Source organism: Mirounga leonina, unplaced genomic scaffold (assembly GCF_011800145.1).
Source record: "Mirounga leonina isolate KUSES-001 unplaced genomic scaffold, KU_Mleo_1.0 Mir_174, whole genome shotgun sequence".
Lineage (NCBI taxonomy): Eukaryota > Metazoa > Chordata > Mammalia > Carnivora > Phocidae > Mirounga > Mirounga leonina.
In genome coordinates this window covers 62,621,570-62,643,226 of record NW_023270451.1, presented here as the reverse complement: position 1 = coordinate 62,643,226, position 21,657 = coordinate 62,621,570, and the positions used below count along the sequence as shown (strand labels likewise).

The 21,657-nt window shown below is 37.4% G+C and overlaps 1 protein-coding gene across 10 annotated transcripts in view; it reads left to right on the top strand.

Moving 5' to 3' along the window:
- Positions 1 to 21,657, top strand: part of CADPS2 (calcium dependent secretion activator 2) — a 516,958-nt gene that overhangs the window by 478,336 nt on the left and 16,965 nt on the right. For 7 of the 10 annotated variants that reach the window (XM_035021019.1, XM_035021016.1, XM_035021013.1 and 4 more), the window contains one exon: positions 12,517 to 12,624. The exons of 1 other annotated variant lie outside the window; for it this stretch is intronic. In XM_035021019.1, coding sequence (XP_034876910.1) covers positions 12,517 to 12,624 — 108 coding nt within the window. Of the gene's footprint in view, positions 1 to 12,516; positions 12,625 to 13,466; positions 14,919 to 21,657 lie in introns of those variants that run through there. 2 more of the 10 variants (XM_035021012.1, XR_004682085.1) reach the window with 2 other exon arrangements.

Genomic DNA, 21,657 nt, shown 5'->3' with positions numbered 1-21,657 from the left:
GAAAATAAAACTTACAAATTAAAACTATAACGTAAGTCATCTTATCTTTGCTTAAGATTGTGCTTGGCTAGCATCCCATCTAGATTGTCATCATGAATGTCGGTGGTTTAAGGACTGGCAAACTGTGTAGCAGTTGTAGATAGCTCTTACTTTTAAAATGCAGAACCAAATTTTATACTATGGACTAAATAGTCCCCAGATTTATTGCTTCCATAATTATTATAAATTGATAATTTTTCTTTTTTCATCATGATAAATGTACTCTTTAATCTGCATCCCCTACTTCTCCCATCCCCCCACCCACCTCCCCTCTGGTAACCATCTGTTTGTTTCCTGTAGTTAGGAGTATAAGTGGATATTTTAAATGACAAGGCCATGGACTTTCCTGCCTTTGCATAAGGTTTCTTTGGAACAAGGCTTTTTTATTTCACAAATGATTCCCAAAGAATTTTTTGTATACTCCTTGTCTTGTGCCTCGAATCAGAAAATCAGCACTGGGCAATAAGCAGAAATAATCACAGGTGTAGGGTCTTGCAAAATGACAGCACAAAAGAGAGAAAGGGAAAATTAAGGAGAGTTTATATTTCCTATCTTAAAAAGAAAGAGACAAATCATCATAGGAACACATGAAATTCATTGGAATTCCTAACATTTTATAATACAGCTTTGTTTTTATTTTGAAATACAAGTGGAATGGGACACCATAAATATTTCTGTTCCTAGGGCTTTTGAAGTTTTGTTTTTTATTTTAAGATTTTTTTTAATCTATTTTTTTTAGAGCGAGCACGAGTGGGAGGGGCAGAGGGAGAGGGGGAGAGAATCTCAAGCAGACTCCACACTGAGTGGAGAAGCCCAACTCGGGGCTCAATCTCCTGACCCCTGAGATTATTACCTGAGCCAAAACCAAGAGTTGGATGTTTAACCAACTGCACCTCCCAGGCGCCCCAGGGATTTTGAAGTTCTTAATTTGACCATGTACTAGATCTGTTAGGCCTTATTATGGAGCTTCAGAGTTGATAGATGCAGAAGGTAGTTCATTCATTCTCCTTCTCAATGCAGAAACTGCCTCTTCTGATATCCCTCACAAAGATTCATTCAGGCTCTTTTAATTTTCTCAGTGATTGCAGGCTGACCATGAGGCAGCCTCCTCTTATGTGTAATGAGTTGAAATTCTGTACCTCTGTGAATTCTACCTTGGTTCTAATCCCTCTTCTGCATGATAGCCCTTCAAATATTTGATAATAATTAATCATGCCTCCTCTTCCCAAAGGATGTGGTGGCTATCCAAAGGGATATATTGTCTGAGGAATTCTTATTTTCTATATGAGACATCTTTAATTTCTTCACTGAACTCACTAATTAAATATTTATTTAAACACTAAGTGCTGGGTCCCGGGCTTAACATGATGAAACTATACATTGACTGCCCACAAGCCATTCAGTGTCTAGGATGAAAGAGTCAGAGAAATAGACATACATTAAAACTGCTATAGCAACTGTACCCAAGCTCTTTATCATGCCAGTCACTCTTCACTCTCCAGATGGGTTCAGCTTACCAGTGTCATTATTAAATCACGTAGCCCCACCGCCCCAGCAGAGTACCCTAAACCATAGACATGGTCTGGTCATGGCAGATTACTAAGGGAGGAGTTTCTCCCTCAGATCTGGACATTATGCCTCTATTACTGATGCCTGTGAATATTAACTTCAACAGCCAGAAGTTGCTGTTGACTGTTAACTGGTTTTAATGCTAAGACCCAGGCAAATATGCCTCTCTAAAGCAGTCTTTTAAGGAGAACCTCATGAAGAAAAAGAACACTGGTTCGTCTTTCACAAAAACTAACTCAAAACTGATCAAAAACCTACCAGTAAAATGCAGATGATAAAACTTCTAGAAGAAAACACAGGAGGAAATATATGTGGTCTGGGGTTTGGTGATGAAGTTTTAGGTACAACACCAAAAACATCCATGAAAAACTATGTAAATTGGACTTAATAATTAACTACTTCTGCACTGTTAAGAGAATGAAAAGAGAAGCCAGAGACATATTTGGTAAAAAACTTGTATCTAACAAATACAGTGGCCTGAAGGGGCACATGTACCCCGATGTTTACAGCAGCAATGTCCACAACAGCCAAACTATGGAAAGAGCCCAGATGTTCATCAACAGATGATGAATGGATAAAGAAGATGTGGTGTATATATATATATATAATGGATGTTTACAGCAGCAAAGTCCACAATAGCCAAACTATGGAAAGAGCCCAGATGTTCATCAACAGATGATGAATGGATAAAGAAGATGTGTGGAATATTATGCAGCCATCAAAAAATGAAATCTTGCCATTTGCAACAACGTGGATGGAACTAGAGGGTATTATGCTAAGTGAAATAAGTCAATCAGAGAAAGACAAGTATCATATGATCTCACTGATACGAGGAATTTGAGAAACAAAACAGGATCATTGGGGAAGGGAAGGAAAAATGAAACAAGACGAAACCAGAGAGGGAGACAAACCATAGGAGACTCTTAATCTCAGGAAACAAACTGAGGGTTGCTGGAGTGGAGGGGGGTGGGAGGGATGGGGTGGTTGGGTGATGGACACTGGGGAGGGTATATGCTATGGTGAGCGCTGTGAATTGTGTAAGACTGATAAATCACAGACCTGTACCCCTGAAACAAATAATACATTATGTGTTAATAAAAAAAAGAACTTGTATCTAAAATGAACAGAGAACTCTTAATACTCAACAGTAAAAAAACAACCCAATTTGAAAAATGGCAAATAATCAGAATAGACACTATAACAAAGACATACAGTTATCACATAAACATATGAAAAGATGCTAATGTCATTTGTTGTTAGGGAAATACAAGTTAAAACAATGAGGTACCCCTACATACCGATTAGTGTGGCTAAAATTTAAATTTAAAAAAATTGACAATAGCAAGATGTCGACAAGGGACTCTCATCATTGCTCGTGCAAATGTATTATGGTACAGCCACTTTGGAAGACTGGCAGTTTGTTACAAAGCTAGACAGTCTTACTATGCAACCCATCAATTGCACTTCTAGGTATTTATCCAACTGATTTGAAAATGTACATCCACATCAAAACCTGCACACAAATATTCCTACCAAACTTATTCATAATCGCCAAAAATTGGAAGCAACCAAAATATCCTTCAATAGATGAATGAGACAATTGGAATAGTATCCAGAAAAAAAAAAAAAAAAAAAAGGAAAGAAAAAGAAATTAGCTAACAGGCCACACAAAGATATAGATGAATCTTAAAGGCCTATTGCCAAGTGAAGGAAGCCGGTCTGAGAAGGCTACATACTATATGATTCCATTTATGTCACCTTCTAGTACAGGCAGAACTATAAAGATTATAAAACAGATTAGCGGTTGCCATTAGTTCAAGGTCAGTGAAGCAACTAGGTGAAGCCCAGGAAACTTTTAGGAGCAGTGAAGCTATTCTGCGTGACACTGTAATGGTTACATGGTATTATGTATTTGTACCTAACTTTACTGGGGCGCCTGGGTGGCTCAGTCGTTAAGCATCTGCCTTCAGCTCAGGTCATGATCCCGGGGTCCTGGGATCGAGTCCCGTGTCAGGCTCCCTGCGCAGGGTGAAGCCTGCTTCTCCCTCTCCCACTCCCCCTGCTAGTGTTCCCTCTCTCACTGTGTCTCTCTCTGTCAAATAAATAAAATCTTAAAAAAAAAAAATCTTACAGCAAAGACTGAACCTGAACATGGGCAAATGTTTAAAAGATCAATTAGGATATCATGGAATCCCATGACGGAAAAGAGATTGTGATTTTTTAAAAATCTAATTCTATTGCAAATATGTGGAATAACCTCACTGAAAAAGATGGAGGAAAAAGTGCTGATTTGAGTGACTTTGGAAATGACTGGAGTCTGTAATAATAAAGGAGAAAGGAACTGTACATAAGCATGGTGGTCTAGTTGATAAAGTGTTTCCCCACAGGCTAACAAGTCAGAAACCACTGTGCCTATCCACTGGAAGTGAACGATTAAGTACAGGGACAGAGTTTGGTGAAAGCCAAGTTTCTCACTGTTGGAATAAGAGGTTGGAGACAGTAGGCAGGGAATGATCTAATGTTGTTTCGTCTTATGGTATCGCTGATGAATGGATAAAGAAGATGTGGTATATATATACAATGGAATATTATGCAGCCATCAAAAGGAATGAGATCTTGCCATTTGCAACGACGTGGATGGAACTGGAGGGTATTATGTTGAGTGAAATAAGTCAAACAGAGAAAGACATGTATCATATGATCTCACTGATATGAGGAATTCTTAATCGCAGGAAACAAACTGAGTGTTGTTGGAGTGGGGGTGGGGTGGGAGGGATGGGGTGACTGGGTGATGGACACTGGGGAGGGTGTGTGCTCTGGTAAGCGCTGTGAATTGTGCAAGACTGTTGAATCTCAGATCTGTACCTCTGAAACAAATAATGCAATATATGTTAAGAAAAAAAAAAAGAAGAAGGTAGCGGGAGGGGAAGAATGAAGGGGGGAAATCGGAGGGGTAGACGAACCATGAGAGACGATAGACTCTGAAAAACAAACTGAGGGTTCTAGAGGGGAGGGGGGTGGGAGGATGGGTTAGCCTGGTGGTGGGTATTGAGGAGGGCACATTCTGCATGGAGCACTGGGTGTTGTGCACAAACAATGAATCATGGAACACTTCATCTAAAACTAATGATGTAACGTATGGGGATTAACATAAGAATAAAATTTAAAAAAAAGGTTGGAGACAAGGAGGAGGCTGGAATGGTCTTTGTGGTAATTGATTAGAGTTGGAGACATTAGTGTGAACTTGTCTTGAGCTTAACATAGAACCGGTTACATGTAGAAATATTTATATATGCATATATTTCCTTGGCATGTTAACTGAAAGAACCCAGAAGCAACGATACCCCAGTAGCAACCACCACACCTAGTGCCCAGCCCTTAGTATCTGATCTCACGTAAAGTGAACCAGGACTCTTTGGAGAAATGGCAGATACTAGGTCTGGGGCAGCAAATATATAAGATGAGCTTGGAGCATCTTATAGTGACAGAAAGTAAGGAAGTGTTTAAAAAAAAAAAAAAAACAACAAAAACCCACAATGATAGGGGATATGTTAAAGAGACACAGGATGCATCTGAAAGAGCTCCCAATGGCCTGAGCTAGGATCATTTGAGCAAGTAAGTAAGTTAGGTAGTATTAGATTATAATCCAAAGTATAAAATAAACATCCATTAGTCCACACTCATACAAGAAAATGTTTGAGCAAACAAATGGCCACAAAGATAAATCTCCCTTACAGAAGACTTTCCAATAATTAGTGTAGATATTTTAGTCACAAGGGGACAGCTTAATTCCCCACAACTTAAGGTTGCATAGTGACTTCCTATGAGAAGTATAGGCATATTAATATAAAAGTTCGTGGTAATTATTCTATTGAAATAAATGGGATTGTTATTGCTTCTACATGGAATGATGCTTGCTGTTCTCATACATTCTGCATTACCCATTCCTTGCTTCAGAACATGACTGTTTTCCAAAAGAAAAATCATTTGCCTTCCACAGAGTAAAAAAAAAATCAGATTGTTTTTCATTTATTTTTCAAATATTAAGCACCTTGCAATGGTGACTTTTATTTTTTTATTTTTTAAGATTTATTTCAGTGAGAAAGAGAGAGAACGTGCGGGGCGGAGGGGAGGATAAGGGATTGAGAAACCCAAGCAGATTCCACGCCTAGCGCACTCCACATGGGGGCTAGATCTCACCCCAGAGATCAGACCCCAGCCAAAACCAAGAGTTGAAGATTTAACTAACTGCACCACCCAAGTGCCTCATATCAGTGGTGACTTTTAAAGGTATAGTCACAGGACATCTGGCTGGCTACGTCAGTAGAGCATATGACTCTTGATCTTGGGGTCGTGAACTTGAGCCTCACGTTGGGTGTAGTCATTACTTTAAAAAAATGTTAGTGCCTATTGGTTATGGTTAACAGTTGAATAAAGATTTTTTTAAATTAAAAATAAAGGTATAGTCAGTTCAGTGACAATGGTATTTTCCCTCCTTTTCCTTTACTTCAGATATTGTTTATTTCTTAGATAAGACCACTTGAATACTCAGTGCTTTCCATGAGAATGAGAGCCAGGCAGAACCCAGAACCCAGAGAATGGAGCACCTGCCCACTGGGACGTATTCCCCTGGAGGGAGAGATGCACACCAGGACCAGATTAAAGTCTTGCCATTATAGGAGCAGAGGAGGTTGCCTATTGCCCTTCCTAGCTAAGCATTTTGCTTCTCTCATCTTTCTTCCTTTGTTTTTTGTTTCGTTTGTTTTGTTCTTTCTGGCTGGCTCTTCTCATATGAGGGAAATCCATGGACTGACTGCCTCCATACTTTGACATTCGAACATCCTCAAGTCTCCTTTAAGCCAGAATCTAAAATGTTCCAAATTGCGACTGAGTAAATCAATCCCAGTGGATCTAAATTTTAAAAGCTAAATGAAATAATACCTGCAGCATTTTAATTTCACATCTTCAAGTCCTCAGTGTACTTTCTGTGGTTGACATCATAACCGTAGCCAGACTAGGGAAAGTTTAGTGAACATTGTTACAAACTCAGAGATTGAATACCTTCATCATCATTATAATCATTATTCATGAAAATAAGAGTATAAAGGAATTATGTGCTACACATATTAGCACTTTCCTTACATGGTAGTCCTGTATCAGCACCTATTCCTCCAAACTCTGAGATGTTAGTGATTCTTATTACAGATCAGAAATAGCAAGAGAAATACTAGAAGCTCATAGTGTCAAATGAGCAAGGCATAATAAGATTAAAATTGAGCCCATAAATCTCAGTTCGAAGTCAACCTGCCCCTTTGCCTTGAGTATTCCAGGCTAGTGTTTTAAACTATTTTTCAGTATCCCTTTTAGTACTTAAAAGAACCTTCTCTTTGGGAGGATTTTTTTTTTCCCCAGTAATACAACAAAGTGTTTGTACATACAAATGCTTAGATCTGTGAAAAATAAAATACATCACCATGTAGAAGAAATAATGTGAAGCATCCCTGTGAATTTAAGAGTGAAAACAATATGACTACATAAGGTATAAGAGTATTAATTATAGCAGATTCTGATATGATATACTCTCATAGCATTATGGTAGGAACCTGCTTTTTACTAATTACACTCACAGGGGGCAGACAGAAGACCCTTATGCAGAGCAAGAATGCTGGAGTAATGGAACTCTCCCTTAGAAATGTGGGACCAAGGGGAACGTGCATACTTAAAACATATATTACATGTTCCATGTCTAAAAGATGTTTTCAAACAGATGTGGGCGCCATTGTCCTTAATTCAGAATTTTCTGCTTTCCAATTTGGAGTCAAAATGTATAATAGTGTTAATGGAATTTTGAATACTGCTGAATTTAACAAAGAGAAAGGTGAGTCTGGCCACTTCACTGCTTGAAAAAATAGTTTGGAGGGTTGGTTGGTTTGTTGGTTTGTTTCCTAAGAACAATGAAATTGTTTTCATTGTTCTTAAAAAAGTTAGTTAAACTATTAGAAAATCTTGAAAACTTTATATCCTTGTGACGGTTTCATTGTTCACATTTCTCTCCCTCCCCCCCCCGCCACTTTTATGAATTATTCCTCTTCCTGAGCTTCTGTAATATTTAAGATGGGATAAATCTAGTTTGAAGGCTTTAGTTCTGTTTATTTCCTTTTGCTTTTCTATGTGAATACAATATAATTATTCTACTTTGTACAAAATTGGTAAAATACATATTTTTACAACCTAATCATCATAGGTATACTCAAACCTATTTTTTTAGGTTTTTGAGAATATATAATCTACTTAACCTACTGCAAATGCTTTTGAAAAGCTTTAAGAATGTTTTCACTCAGATGGAAAACTGTAGAAATTGCTGCATGAATGCCAAAGTAATAAAGCATGTATTACACAGTGAAAGAAAGATATGTATTATTGTTAAAAATACATGGGATAAATTCTGTGTTTGTAGAATTATGTCCTGTGTTCCCTGATGATCAATTACAGACTACTTCTGAATCTGCAATGCTGGAGCTGAGATAGAAATTGTTATTACAATTTCGAACTGAGGAGACCTGCAGTTGTTTTAAATCTCACAAGATTCATATGTGCAGCTTATCATAAACCAGGATAGCACAGTTCCACTCTTGATCATTTCTTCAAGGCAAGCTTTTGTAGGTTATGAGAAGTACACTTTCAAATTAAGTCAATTATGCTGCAGCTTCTAGTTCATCTTTGAGACTGGAATAGTATATTTAAAAAATTGTCTCCTTGTTAAATAGACACCATGACAGTGTTTGCATAGTGTATTGTTAACCTCCCGTGGAAGGTTAAGCGGCTTCTTCTGCATCTAAATCCGTTGCTGTGCAAACTGACTGCAGCATTGCACGCACCTACCCATGGATGGGGAGAGTGAAGACTTGCACCTGTGGGATTACGTGTAGCAGCAGGAAGTCAGAGCATTTGCAGCGTATAATTAACAAGGAATTTTTTTCTCTCAACAGCATTTTCATCTCACTAGGTTAACTAGTGATTAATGGCTGAAAAAAAATTGCTGGAGCCTGCACCCTTACCTAAACTTATTCACTCACTGGTGTATTCTGTTACTTCGGCAGCAAGTGTCAGGGGCACTCACCTGACCGTACTTCACTTCCTTCCACATTTATTGATTTCTTGTTGCTCAGGGGGGAAATTTTTAGATGTTTGTGTCCTTTTACTATAACTTTGTTGGCCCAATTTTGTTTTTTTTAATCAAATTAGAATTTGAGAATTCCTATTTTGATTCAGAGATTACTATCCTAATAAACAAGTTGGAGGAGTTAGTGCATGGTGAACCAAGGATCTCAGAGCTTTAAATGGGGGAATGAAAAAAAACACTGACTCTAAGTGGCATTTAATCCATAGAGTGCTTGCTACGTGGTTTTTAATTGTTCTTCTCTCCTATTCGTTAAGAAAATTATAATTACCAATACAGAAAAGATTTCTAAATATAGCTCTCTAGAACACAATATTCTTGATAAAACAAAACAAAACAAAACTCATCCAAATCGACAATTCCTGAAGCTTACCAGATGTCTGCTTCGCTAAGGCCAGTGGACACCCACCTGCACCAGCACATGTAGCAATTCGTTGTCTCTGCCAAGCAGTCACGTGCATCCCATTCATTGACACACCAAAAAAAAAAAAAAACAAGTGTTCAGTTTTTACTTTTTAGCAAAACTTCATTTCCTAATAAGAGACCATGTAATGTTGAAATTAAATGCATAACATGTAATAATGAAATTAGATGCAGTGACTTCCAAAGTATGTAAATTTTACTGCCATAAAACAGAGTCTTTGCACAAAGAAGCGCTGAACCAGTGATAATGTCTTCTATCCAAACACATTTGTACTGTAAGTAGAAACTGTTTAAAAGGAAAATTACATCTTTTTCAGCAATTTATCAGAGATAATTACCCTTCATACACTAAAAGAAGGATAAAGAACTATAATTCTAATTGGTAAATGTCACCAACTGTTGCAGTTATTCTTACTTGTGTATATTCTTTTAATGATTATAGTCTCATGCCACAGCTACATGAAAATATATTCACTAGGTGTGAAATTCCCATATGTCACAGTTTCAAGAATAGGTAAACAGCTCAAAGATAAAGAAATAATGCTAATGAGAAATATAAGAATTCAAGGTTTTGTTTTCCAGGCAAGTGGATCTTAATTTGCCAAAAGGGGAGAAAATATAACTTAAAAAAAAAAAAAAGATAAGCACTTAATTTTGTTGAAATAAACTTTTAAATGAGCTTGGCTTCACACCCTCAACCAGAGATTCTTACTTCCTTAGGAAGTGTAGACGGTCTCAACCTACAGATTTCAGTATCATATCCCTTGGGTCTGCCTAAGGGAACAGCATTTAATTTTCTTCTAGGCTTAAACTGTAAAGTGTTTGTTAGCTTTAGATGTTAGAAGATAAACTCTTCCTGGATGGGGTTTCATTATGTCGAATGTTATCTTGAAAGGGATCAAAGAAACAGGACAAAAGACCTTAGAATCTATGGCAAGTGTTTAAAGTCCCTATTCCCCAGTCCTCCCAGCTATAGCTTAGTTTCCAATGAGTCTGATGGGTCAAGTGATTGACTAGATTCAATTTGTAAGCCTACTCTTCTGTTGAAAGAAATAAAAATAAGGTTGGCAGGGGGGAAAATGGTAGAGAAGACAAGCCTCTCCTTTGCATGTTCTTTAAGTCCCAGTTTAGCCAAGCCGTGCCCAACTGCCTTGATATTATGTATATCATTAGTAGTTTGTTTCCAAGCAGCTGACTGAAGCTCAGATGCTGAGCTACCTTCCTGAACACTATCCATTATACATAGAAAAGTGTTCTCTTGTCATTTTCATTCAGTGGCAGTATGTTTTCTGAATGTTCTCATTTGTTGGTGTTTTGACAAAGTTTGAGAAGCATGGAGAGAAGTACTTATCTTATGGGTTAGCTGTCTTCAAGTATTAATAGTAGTAAATTTTGTGCAAATTACCCTGCCTCTTCACTGGAAAAACTGATCTATAACACCTCCCCTCTCCCCCCAAAAAAGAAGAAACAACCTAGGTTTCTCTCTTGGTTAGCCTTGTCATTTTATTTAAACTCTCAAACATTGCTTAAGAGAATTATGTAGAAAAATAGTGAAGGAATGAATTTGATAAGGTTTGAAACATACTCCTTACATTGTATATGGACGCTCTTCAAGGAAAGACCAGTGAAGACATTTAAGTAGTTGTTTCAAATTATAACTAATAACTAAGTTTGTTACATTGGGTCATGTTTGAAAGGATCCTTGAATTTATGTGGTATATATTTCCCTGTAGGCCAAAAATGAGAGCAGTAAGAGCTTCCTGTGATTCTCATTACCCAGAAATAACTTCATTACCAAAAAATCAAATCAGTTTTTATTAATGAGATATTCATTGCCTATACTGTGCACTACTGGTAAAGAGATGAGTAGTTTTGTCATTGTATATAAAATATACTTCCCCCACCAAAGAAAGCAGAAAGAACGTTTTGTCCTTCTTTTAAGGAGAAGCGCTACCACAGCACTCAGAGGGATGCCTTGTTTTTCCTGCAGTGATAATAGTTAAATTCTCTTTCACCTCATTTCTTTGCAAGATTTACTTTAGCAAAATGAGTCTGTTGATGGAGGTTATAAGTACATTCTATGGATATGAAATGATACAAGACTGACTCATTTGGGCATCAGTTCTACCATTTTGTTATTACTAATGCCATATTCTAATCAAATGAATAGCTCAGTACAGATTATGAATCAACCCCAGTGTAGATCATTCAAATGAGTACTTTTATTAACTAGTCTAGCTATTTGAAACTCAAAAAAGAACTAAAGATAAGTCCAGAAGGAAACTCTTTAGAAGCCATTCAGGTTTTTGTCCCTTCCTGGTACTGCTTTTGTAGACTGGACCCTATCTGCTCTAACATTACAAGACACCAGATGTTGGATAACTTTGGAAAGTTATCTCATTCACGCTTTAGACTCCTCTTAGGAAATTGGTTCATCAATATTCTTATTGTATTTCTAAAATAAAATAGATCTTTGAAATAGTATTGATAAACAGGAATGAATAGAAGCAATGGATAATCCTCAAAATTTTGGTTTACATTTCAGTTTGTAATCAATTAAATTTTTTGCCCAATATCTTCCTAATATTTTACTCAAATTAATAAGAAAATTTAGCTTATATGCCTTGAGCACCTGGAGTAATTGAGGAAGACAATCTAAGGAAAACTAACATTTTTGTTTTTAATATATATGGATAGCCAGCCAGAGATAGTGACAATAAATTATATTGGCAATTAGGAAATGATTATTTCAAGTGGGGACTTTTTTAAAAAATGCATTCATTTATACTTGGCATATTAACCTTTCAAGATAGCCCTTAAAGAAAAAAGATATCTAGGGGCACCTGGGTGGCTCAGTTGTTAAGCATCTGCCTTCAGCTCAGGTCATGATCCTGGGGTCCTGGGATCGAGCCCCGCATCGGGCTCCCTGCTCCACGGGAAGCCTGCTTCTCCCTCTCCCGCTCCCCCTGCTTGTGTTCCCTCTCTCGCTGTCTCTCTCTACGTCAAATAAATAAATAAAATCTTTAAAAAAAAGAAAAAAGATATCTGGTAGTTTACAACCACATGTCTCTACTCCTTTTAGTAATGATGAATAACTATGACCTCAAGTTACATACATCAATAATAAACTTTATTTTAATTACAGAATTTACTGAAGATGCTCATTGTCGATTTTGGTCTTGAGCATATTTTACTAATGTAACTTTTGAAATGATATAGTGACTTATTTTCTAAGGTTGTGATTAAATGGTGTTTTCACAATTGAGACCTGGTATTTTATTCCCCATGCTTTTCCCCCACAACAGAAACCAGGAATGGATCTGGCAGACACCTATATTATGTTTGTTCGGCAAAACCAGGATATTCTTCGAGAAAAGATCAATGAGGAAATGTATATAGAAAAGCTGTTTGATGTAAGTAACTGCCCTTGCAAGGCTTCCTGGCATCATAGAAATATGTGCAGGAAAAAATTGCATTTTGATGGTATGTTTGTAAAGCAAACTCCTTTTCTGATCCTTTTTCTTCTATGCCGCTAATATAGTTCATAATTTTATTTCTCTGACTGTTGACAGAAGCCTTAATTGGCTTCTTTTGTACATGAAAACTGTCAGTGTTAGAATGAGAGTCTCAAAAACCTTCTAAGGTTAATTTTAACAAGCAGAATGATAACCGGTTTACCATTGTGCACAGCATCATTTCACTCGCCTTTGCTGCATTCCATAAACAGAATCATGTTGTAATGGATTTGGCTCTTCCTATAAAAGTTTTTTGAGTCAATACAGTGCTCTTTAGTCAAACAAAGACCTAAGCTGCAGTAAAGGGCAAATACCTGCCACTCTACTGTTCTTGAGCATTTTTTTTATCTTGATTTACAGCACTGAAGCACGCTAACAATAGAACCCTGAAGTTTTATCAGGACAGAAGTCTTCATTTACCCATGGCAACTCCTAGCAATTGGGGATTGTGGTTTTAGAGAGCATGATCATTAAGTTTCATTTATCTGTAAAGGAAACTTCAGAGAGCAATCCATTTCAATCACAATGTTGTCACTCATTTGTAATTATTTAACAGTCAAGTTAAAGGAAATGGGACTTTGCTGGGATGTAACTTCACATAACTCAGCACAGTGCTGATTCTGAAATGGAATATTTGCTTTGAACTGTATGTATTTATGTGCATCTCCCCTGCATTTTAGAAATGCTTTTCTGGCAGTTTCATTTAATTATGCAAGTGACTGCAAATGTTTTCATAACAGCAATTCACGGGCTTCGTGGTGACACTCAGCTGTGGCAGGTACAGAAGGTCTTGCTGCGTCATCCTCTCTCGTGGTCTGTTGTGTCAGTGTTCACTGTTCGTCAGATTGGGTGGTCAAAATGAGTCTTCCCTTTCAGATTGTATGCTTCGGGCCTCTACCCAGGCTGTTTTACAATAAAAGTATCATCTGTTTTAATAAGCTAAGTGTTAATATGTGTGAAAAGAATGATTTCCTAAAAGCTTTGATGCCCTGCAGGGGTAGAAAAATTATCATCTATCCAGCTGGCTGTTTTACAAAATACTGAAACCATATTAGCAACTTCTGCTTCCATTTGGTATTGCTCTGAATTTACAAGCATATGTTTTACTTCCAGATCCTCTTTTACTTTTTTTTGCTTATGTGGTAATTTTCAGAAATGTTGAACAGAATAGGAAAATCGGATTGATGTTATTCCCTTTATGTTTATTCTTGGTATAGCTGAAGCATGTATTCTATGATGAGAAAAGGTAGACTCATCTGGAAATAGGCCATTGTACATAGGAGAGAGAGAGAGTGTGTGTGTGTGTGTGCGTGCGTGTGTGTGTGTGTGTGTGTTAACATCTTCAGTTTTTCGTCTTGGTGACCTATTTACTACAAAGCTTGCCATCAGTTCATAACAGAGGTAGAATTTCTTTATCAAGATATTACCTACACTAACTCCCTCCCATTCACCAAACTTTTTTCAAAGACTTTTTGTGTGACCACTAACCAATGGAGCTAACTGAAGTGGACGCAAGGAGGCCAACATTAAAATTATGTCTAGTTTCGGGGAGCGTGACTGGCTCAGTTGATAGAGCATGCAACTCTTGAACTCAGGGTTGTGAGTTCAAGCCCCATGTTGGGTGTAGAGCTTACTTTAAAAACACACACACACACACACACACATAAAATTATGTCTAGTTTAATTGTCCTGGTTAGGTATACTTTTCTTTGATACCTAAGCGTCTGATGGCTAAGTTTGCTTCTGAAAGGAACGCCTGACAAGCAATTCTGTTTTGGTTGTGAAGGTTTTGTCATTTTGCATATCCCCAGTAGAACACTGGACTTATTATTTGTAAAATAGTAATAATGTCCTTAAACATTCTAATATTTTTAAATTGCACATTTTTATTACTGTAATTAAAAATAAAAAGGAGACCCTAGTTCTATTGATATGTCACCAAAATAACATATATGAGGGGGTACTAAGAGCCCCTAATTAGCCAAGACTGAATTTGCCTCAATTATAGTTAGTAAATGAGAGGTTATCAAGTATGTGTTGAAAGGTAAAGCAGAATGTGTATCTTAAGCAACAGATCATTACTGAGAGACATTATATAATTATTGGAAATCTGCTGGAGCTTAAAATAATATTGTTAGGTGTCAAGAAACAGTTGAAAATAATGACCCTATAAATACTGTTGGCAACCTTAGTCTATTACAGAAAAAAAAGATTGAAGAGAACAATTTTACTCAGGCATCATGACAAACTTTTGCTATTCCAATTAAAATAAGAAGTAAAGAGAAGGAAAGGAAAGGAATGGAAGGAAACAGAGACTCCTAACTTCAGATGCAAAGGAAAATGTGCACACACATACGTGCCTATGCCCTACAGTGAATCAACACTTAGTGGTTTAACCAACCCAGATAAGGGTATAGGGGATCCAGTTTCTGTCATGCAGTATGAGAGCTTCACTCCTTAAGAAGAACAGCCTTTTAACCCAAATGAGATTCACTGAGTTTTTGAAATACCACAAATTGCAACAGTTTTATATCAAACAGTTATTCTGAAGTCACATATTCATCCTGCCTCCAGTAGCAACACTTTAACACTTGCGTGTTTTACTAAGTAATCTTTTTTTCTGCATGATGCTCCACTCATGGAAAAAAACTATTGAAAATTCTGGCAAACTTTCCCTGAGAGTAGCAATTAGTTCTGGTGTTTCTGACCTCAAAAACTTTTTGATCAATTAAGCATCTTAATTGTTCCTGATATTTATAGTGAAATACTTTAGAGTTCTATTTGAATAACTATACCAGTGACTAAGGCCAAATAATGACCATTACCCTAGATTTGTGTCCATTGTTTTGGGATGCACCTACAAAGGAGAATGGTACCTCCTACAGTCGTCCATATACAACCAAAAGCCATCACTCAGGTCCTGAGCAGCTCACTCAGCTATTATTATCGTTCTGGCCTCCATGAAAAGTGTTTTTGCTCCTTATCTCCAAAGTCTTAAAGAGAGGGAGGATTAAAATTTGTATTATATTCAAGGCCCTACATAGGATAATCTTAGGCTTCTACATTAAATCTTGAAATAGTAAAGCTAAACATACCTTTGGAAGATCAAAAAAATTAATATCAGGACAAATAACCAAGACGTTCTACTTCATTCCATAAGTGGTTAAACGTCTAAAACGTTTTTTGCATAACAGAAATAATTATTAAGTCTAAACGATGGCGGATTCATGCTGTTCATAGAAGGAACTGAGTTTGTTTTAAGGTATATCGCTCATCTTCTCCAATTATCAAAATAGTAATCCCAGCCCCAGCTGTCACCACCACCATTCCCACGGCACCTCCGTGTACCAGGCAATGGGCTCGGTGCTTCACTCATATCATTTCTAACCTGCTGAGCCAGATGCCATCATCCCCATTTGTCCTTATTTTCAGGTTAAGGAATTTCCCACTCAGAGAAGATGAAGTGACTTGTTGAGTGTTGAATCAGACTTTGAAATTGTGTCTCTCCAATTTCAAAGTCTATGCTATCCCTACCATACTTTAGACTTATAAAATCTGGGCCAGGAATCCACAAACCTGAGTTCCATCCACAGTTCCGCCATGGATTGTCAGAATGAGTTTCAAGAAGTTGTGTCACCTGCCCAGGACACAGTAGAGTTAGTACATATAAACTGAAGAAATTGGTCTAGAATTCCAGACGGTTATTGAAATATCTTCCAGATTTTAAACCAACTAAGTTAAATTCATTTTAATTTTAGCGGTGGTGACAAAAATTAGTGGGCGGTTGAATGCTTAGTCTTGTACCCCACAGTAGCAATTTCTAAGTTTTTTTGTCATGACTGAGTGAAAGCAGGGTATCCCACCCATGAAGCAATAACAAGTGCAATAGATAAGGTAGAAAAGAGATTCTGTATTAAAAATAGCTGTGCCGGGCGCCTGGGTGGCTCAGTTGGTTAAGCGACTGCCTTCAGCTCAGGTCATGATCCTGGAGTCCCTGGATCGAGTCCCGCATTGGGCTCCCTGCTCTGCAGGGAGTCTGCTTCTCCCTCTGACCCTCCCCCCTCTCATGTGCTCTCTCTCTCTCATTCTCTCTGTCTCAAATAAATAAATAAAATCTTAAAAAAAATAAAAATAAATAAAAATAAAAAAATAAAAATAGCTGTGCCATATGACACTCTATGTATCTACCACAAGGGCTCTGAACCCCAAATTTAGAAAATTAATTGGAACTCATCTATTCCGTATTCATGCAAAGTCTTTCTGAGTGACCAGAATATTTTAAACAGAGACCTTCTCTTCCTCTCAAATGGTCACTGTTACACATGCTATGTTTAAAATCTACATGTTAAATTTACATTTTCGGTTTAGAAAAATGTGTCTTCTCTGGATAAGAGAAATCCTAAGGAAGTTCTCCTGTAGTAAGATCATGGATTCACCCAAAGGTTTTTCTGTTTTGTATGCAATCTCTCTTACCCCAGTGTGTTTTTTTCTTATATATAAAACTTAGTTGTCAGCAACCTTTCATAGTTTTTATCAAATCAAAACCATCTACAACTCGTGTATGATTCCAATCCAGAAGTATGACAAAGATTTTCCAATTCTTTTTTTTTTTTTTTTTTTAGATTTTCCAATTCGTAAATTCCATTTTTAATGTCTACTGTGATGTTTCTTCCTGCACACTCAGGCCTCCGGACACACAGTGGCAGCCACTGGTGCCCATGTGTCAGGAGAGAGGCTGGGCAGTCCCTTCAGGGCTTTGCATCTCTGGGTTGGACCATGGTGATGTTTCCAAAGTCAAAACTGACATCTGCAGTAATTGCCCAAGAGCACCCTCTGTGGTCATTTCATAATGTCCAAGAATATCACAGCCTGGATGGAGGTAGTTAGGGGTTGACTGAAATATATCTTACTGTCCAGGATATACACTAAACCTACCCACTTCTCTAAACCTTTGTACATTTATTGGGCATTGCCCTTCTTGAGTCCCTTTGAAACAATTCCATTTCAGCTATCATGTTGCTGAAGACACATCAGGGTGCAGTATTTAATTGGTAAATCATGCAGATTAAACATTCTCTCGTGTTATAAACTGATTAAATATTTAATTGTTGAAGAGTTTCATCTCAACTAGACTTTTTAAAAATATTGTTGTGATGTCTTATAAAATTAAGAGTAATTCTTTAAATGATAGTTAATCAGTTATATTCATCTAAATAGTGTTTTATAAAGGATTAATTTCTCAGAACTTTCCTTGAAAAGAATTCTTTTCAGTAAAGAAACTCTAAATTAAACACTTTGAGTAAAATTGACCTAAACTATCTAAATGAGTTCAGTACCCATTTTAAGATATGAATATGAATTTTAAGATATGATATGAATTTTAAGATATAAAAAACTGAACCTATTACAAGAGAATATGTTTCTCAAAATAAAACTCATTTTCCATATCTGTGCCTTTGTCTCTGGACTCCCAAATGCTCAGAGTTTTTGAGTGTAGTGTTTCACATCAGTGACCAAACTTTGTGACTCAGCCTCAGTAAGATCAACACTACTCTTCTTAACTTATTTAAAGATTCAATTTATTATCATGTTGATTTCATGAGAGTAGTTGAAATCAACAGAGCATGGGTAAGAGTGGCTGCTAGATACAACTTTCCTTTCCTTTGGGTAAATTTCTTTGTGTGTGTAATCAGCCTCTTTATTGGGAATGCAGGCTGCAGCCCAATAAAACTGAACACTTCTTTGTCTTTCTGCATTTCTTATAATTCTAGGATATTATAGGTACATTCTCTTATATGTGAATGTCGATTTAACAATAGCAGTTTTCCTCTTTTGAATAATCATTGACTTTCAAATGACTAGGAAGTTGTTACATAAACTACATAAATTAGTGTAGATTCCCATTACAGAGGATTTTCTTTTTGGTGGTGTCTCTATATTAAAAGAATTCAAATGTCAGACATTAACTGTTGGGCCATTATGCCCAACCATGATTTTCCTATCAACACTCAAAATTAAAGGTTAATATTGCTCTTGTGTCATAACCATTATTTTCCTTCTTCATCAATAGAAAGAGATGGATAATGTAAGTCCGGCGATGTACTAGAGGCTAGTTGAGATAATGTGTTTTCTAAACATGGTGATGTTATGTACCCTGGTACCTCACTGTGTACCAAAGGGAGATAAAAAGTTTGATCTCTGTTTGTGATCTGTGTTACCTTTAACACTGTGTTATTTAGCTGCTGTGACACATTGTTTCCCTGGTGTTTTTAGTTAGTTTTTTTTTTTTTTTCATTGTCTGAATTTCTGGTTTGTCTTACCTACAGAATTTGGACTCACGTTGAAATCATTTGACCTCTTTTTAAGATAGTCATAGTCAAACTTGTTCCGTGGATTGCCTCGCCTGCCTCAGGAAATGCCGTACAGAGCTTGCTCCTTAACTATTTTTTTTTTCCCCCTCAAAGTTTGTTTCTTTTTAAAACCTCTCCTCTCGAATTAAGCTGTCTGGTTCGTTTTTGTTAATAGTCCTTATTTTAATGTGAAGTTATTATTTGTAAGTATAAGAATTTATAAAAGGATCTACTTTTGATGTACTGTAGGTGCCAAAATAGCTTTGGCAAGTCCAGACGCAGCTTAGAGCAGCCAAAGGCCCTCATTTGAATCTAAGCTGTTGGTGAATTATAAAACCTGAGAAACTTGAGATACGCGTGCCTAATTGCCTAAAAGGAACTCAGCAAGAAAATGTAGTGTAGCGTGTTGATCTTATTTCTTTGATAATTCAAAAGAATCTTCAAGAAATATGTGGACTTCTTACTTATGTTCCTGAAATGTGATCATGAAACACAATTGTCATTTGGCCCATTCCCAGAAATACACATCTTTGCATGAGGCACCTGGACATATGTGGCAGGTCTGGTAGAATCAGCTAATTAACAACACAGGCTTAAACAGGCACCTCATCTGGCAGTGCAGTCAGTTGCCTGATGGTGCTCAGCAGGATTGGGGAGTGCTTTTTCTTTTTCTCTCCTAATGGTCTGCTGCCCACCTAATTTTGCCTTATTGTCAGTCACTACTTACCGCAGCTTGGGGCCCTCCCAGGAGGCTAAATTATTATCAAAGGATTAGGGAGATGTAGCCTTGCAGCTCTGACATTTCTGATTACTTGTCTATGCCAGAACACTAATTAGCTGTGACTAATTAAGAAAAATGTCCCTGCCATAGAAAACCATTTAAAAGAACTGAGGAGTAGAAAAGCAATTCAAAAGCTGAGCAGTGCTCAGATTTGCCGATGCTCTTTAGATTTCCACCAGAGCCTTAACTCACCTTTAATTGTGCTCAGAATTAAAAAAAAAAAAAAAAAGGAAGAAAGAAGAAGAAAAAAAAAAGAAAATCTCACATGTGAACTGATCTGAGGTTTTTACTTGAAGAGGAAAAAAAAAATTGTTGTTGATCACCTAAACTCCCTTAGCAATGGTAAAATTGTCTTTGATGAATGCAAGATGACAAAACTTCATTTTCATCGAGAAATTTTTCTAAACACCAAATGTGTAAATGTGCATTTGCATTCATTCACCCAAGCCAATAACAATGACTTAATAGTCACTGAAGGAAGTAGAATATTCTCTTGCCTGATTTTATAAAAGATAGTTAAGATGATGACAAGCAACACATTGGACATTTTCAAAGTTAGTATTGATTTCGCACTGCTTCCACATTGAAGATCGTCTGGAAGTAATGACTTCTCCACGCAGAGCCTGGTCTTTCCACAGTGACTTCGCACGCTTGCATTGCGACTGGCCACTAGTGACTTACTAATGAAAATACCTGGGCCTCCCTGGAGACCAGCATCTGGTCAGTTGAGCATTGCAAGGTTTTCCTAGAACCGGTAGCTACTACTCTCCTTCTCTTCAAACCTAACTTCATCAGCAGATGATCCATGCCCTAAGGCCATTTTCTGTGGTGGCTTTTTCGGGTCCTCCTCTGTCAGCCAGCCCATCTGCATGCCTTCCCTGCGTCCCTGTCTACGTTCACGGGTGGATGCAGCAGTAGCAGCCAGACTGTTGACTAAGTCCAACTGAAAAAAAAAATCTGGGGGCGCCTGGGTGGCTCAGTCGTTAAGCGTCTGCCTTAGGCTCAGTCGCCATCCCAGGGTGCTGGGATCGAGCCCCGCATCGGGCTCCCTGCTCCGCAGGAAGCCTGCTTCTCCCTCTCCCACTCCCCCTGCTTGTGTGCCCTCTGTCACTGTGTCTCTCTCTGTCAAAAAAAAAAAAAAAATCTGTGTAAGGAAGTGGCTGTTGTGGTAAAACCATTGTTAGATGTGTTTATTGAATGCATTGAAAGGAAACTCTATAAAAGAACAATGTTCAAAGGTACTTATAAAGACCTGAAGAGAACCCTTAATTTCCCGGTGATGGCCAAGCCCTAGGTAAGAGACCATCTGAATTTTACTATGTTAATATGGGCAAAATATTTCATTTGAAGTAAAGTTCCAACCCCATCTCACCTAAATTCTTCATGCTATTTTTTAAACCCATTTCCCCTTTTCCTCTTAGTGGAGAAAAAAACATAGCCAGCATCCTCTAGGGAATAATCCTTCCTATATATGAAGACTGTTATTAGGGCACTTGTCATACTGGTCTACTCCGGGATAAATAATCCCTATTTGTTTCACTTCCCTTCATAGGCCCCTTTCCTAGCCCTTTAATCATCTTTGTGGCTGTCCTTTGAAACTTCTCTAAGCATTCTCTGTCATGCTTAGGGTTTTGAGTCAAGAATGGGATGCAGTGTTTGAATGTGGCTGAACAAGATTCTTTCAAGCCATGTTCCTACTGTGCATTCTAATAAATAACATTCCCATACTTTTGCTCTACAGATCCTCATAAATGGGGTTACATATACTCCCCACATTTCTTTGTGTTGACTTTCTCCTCA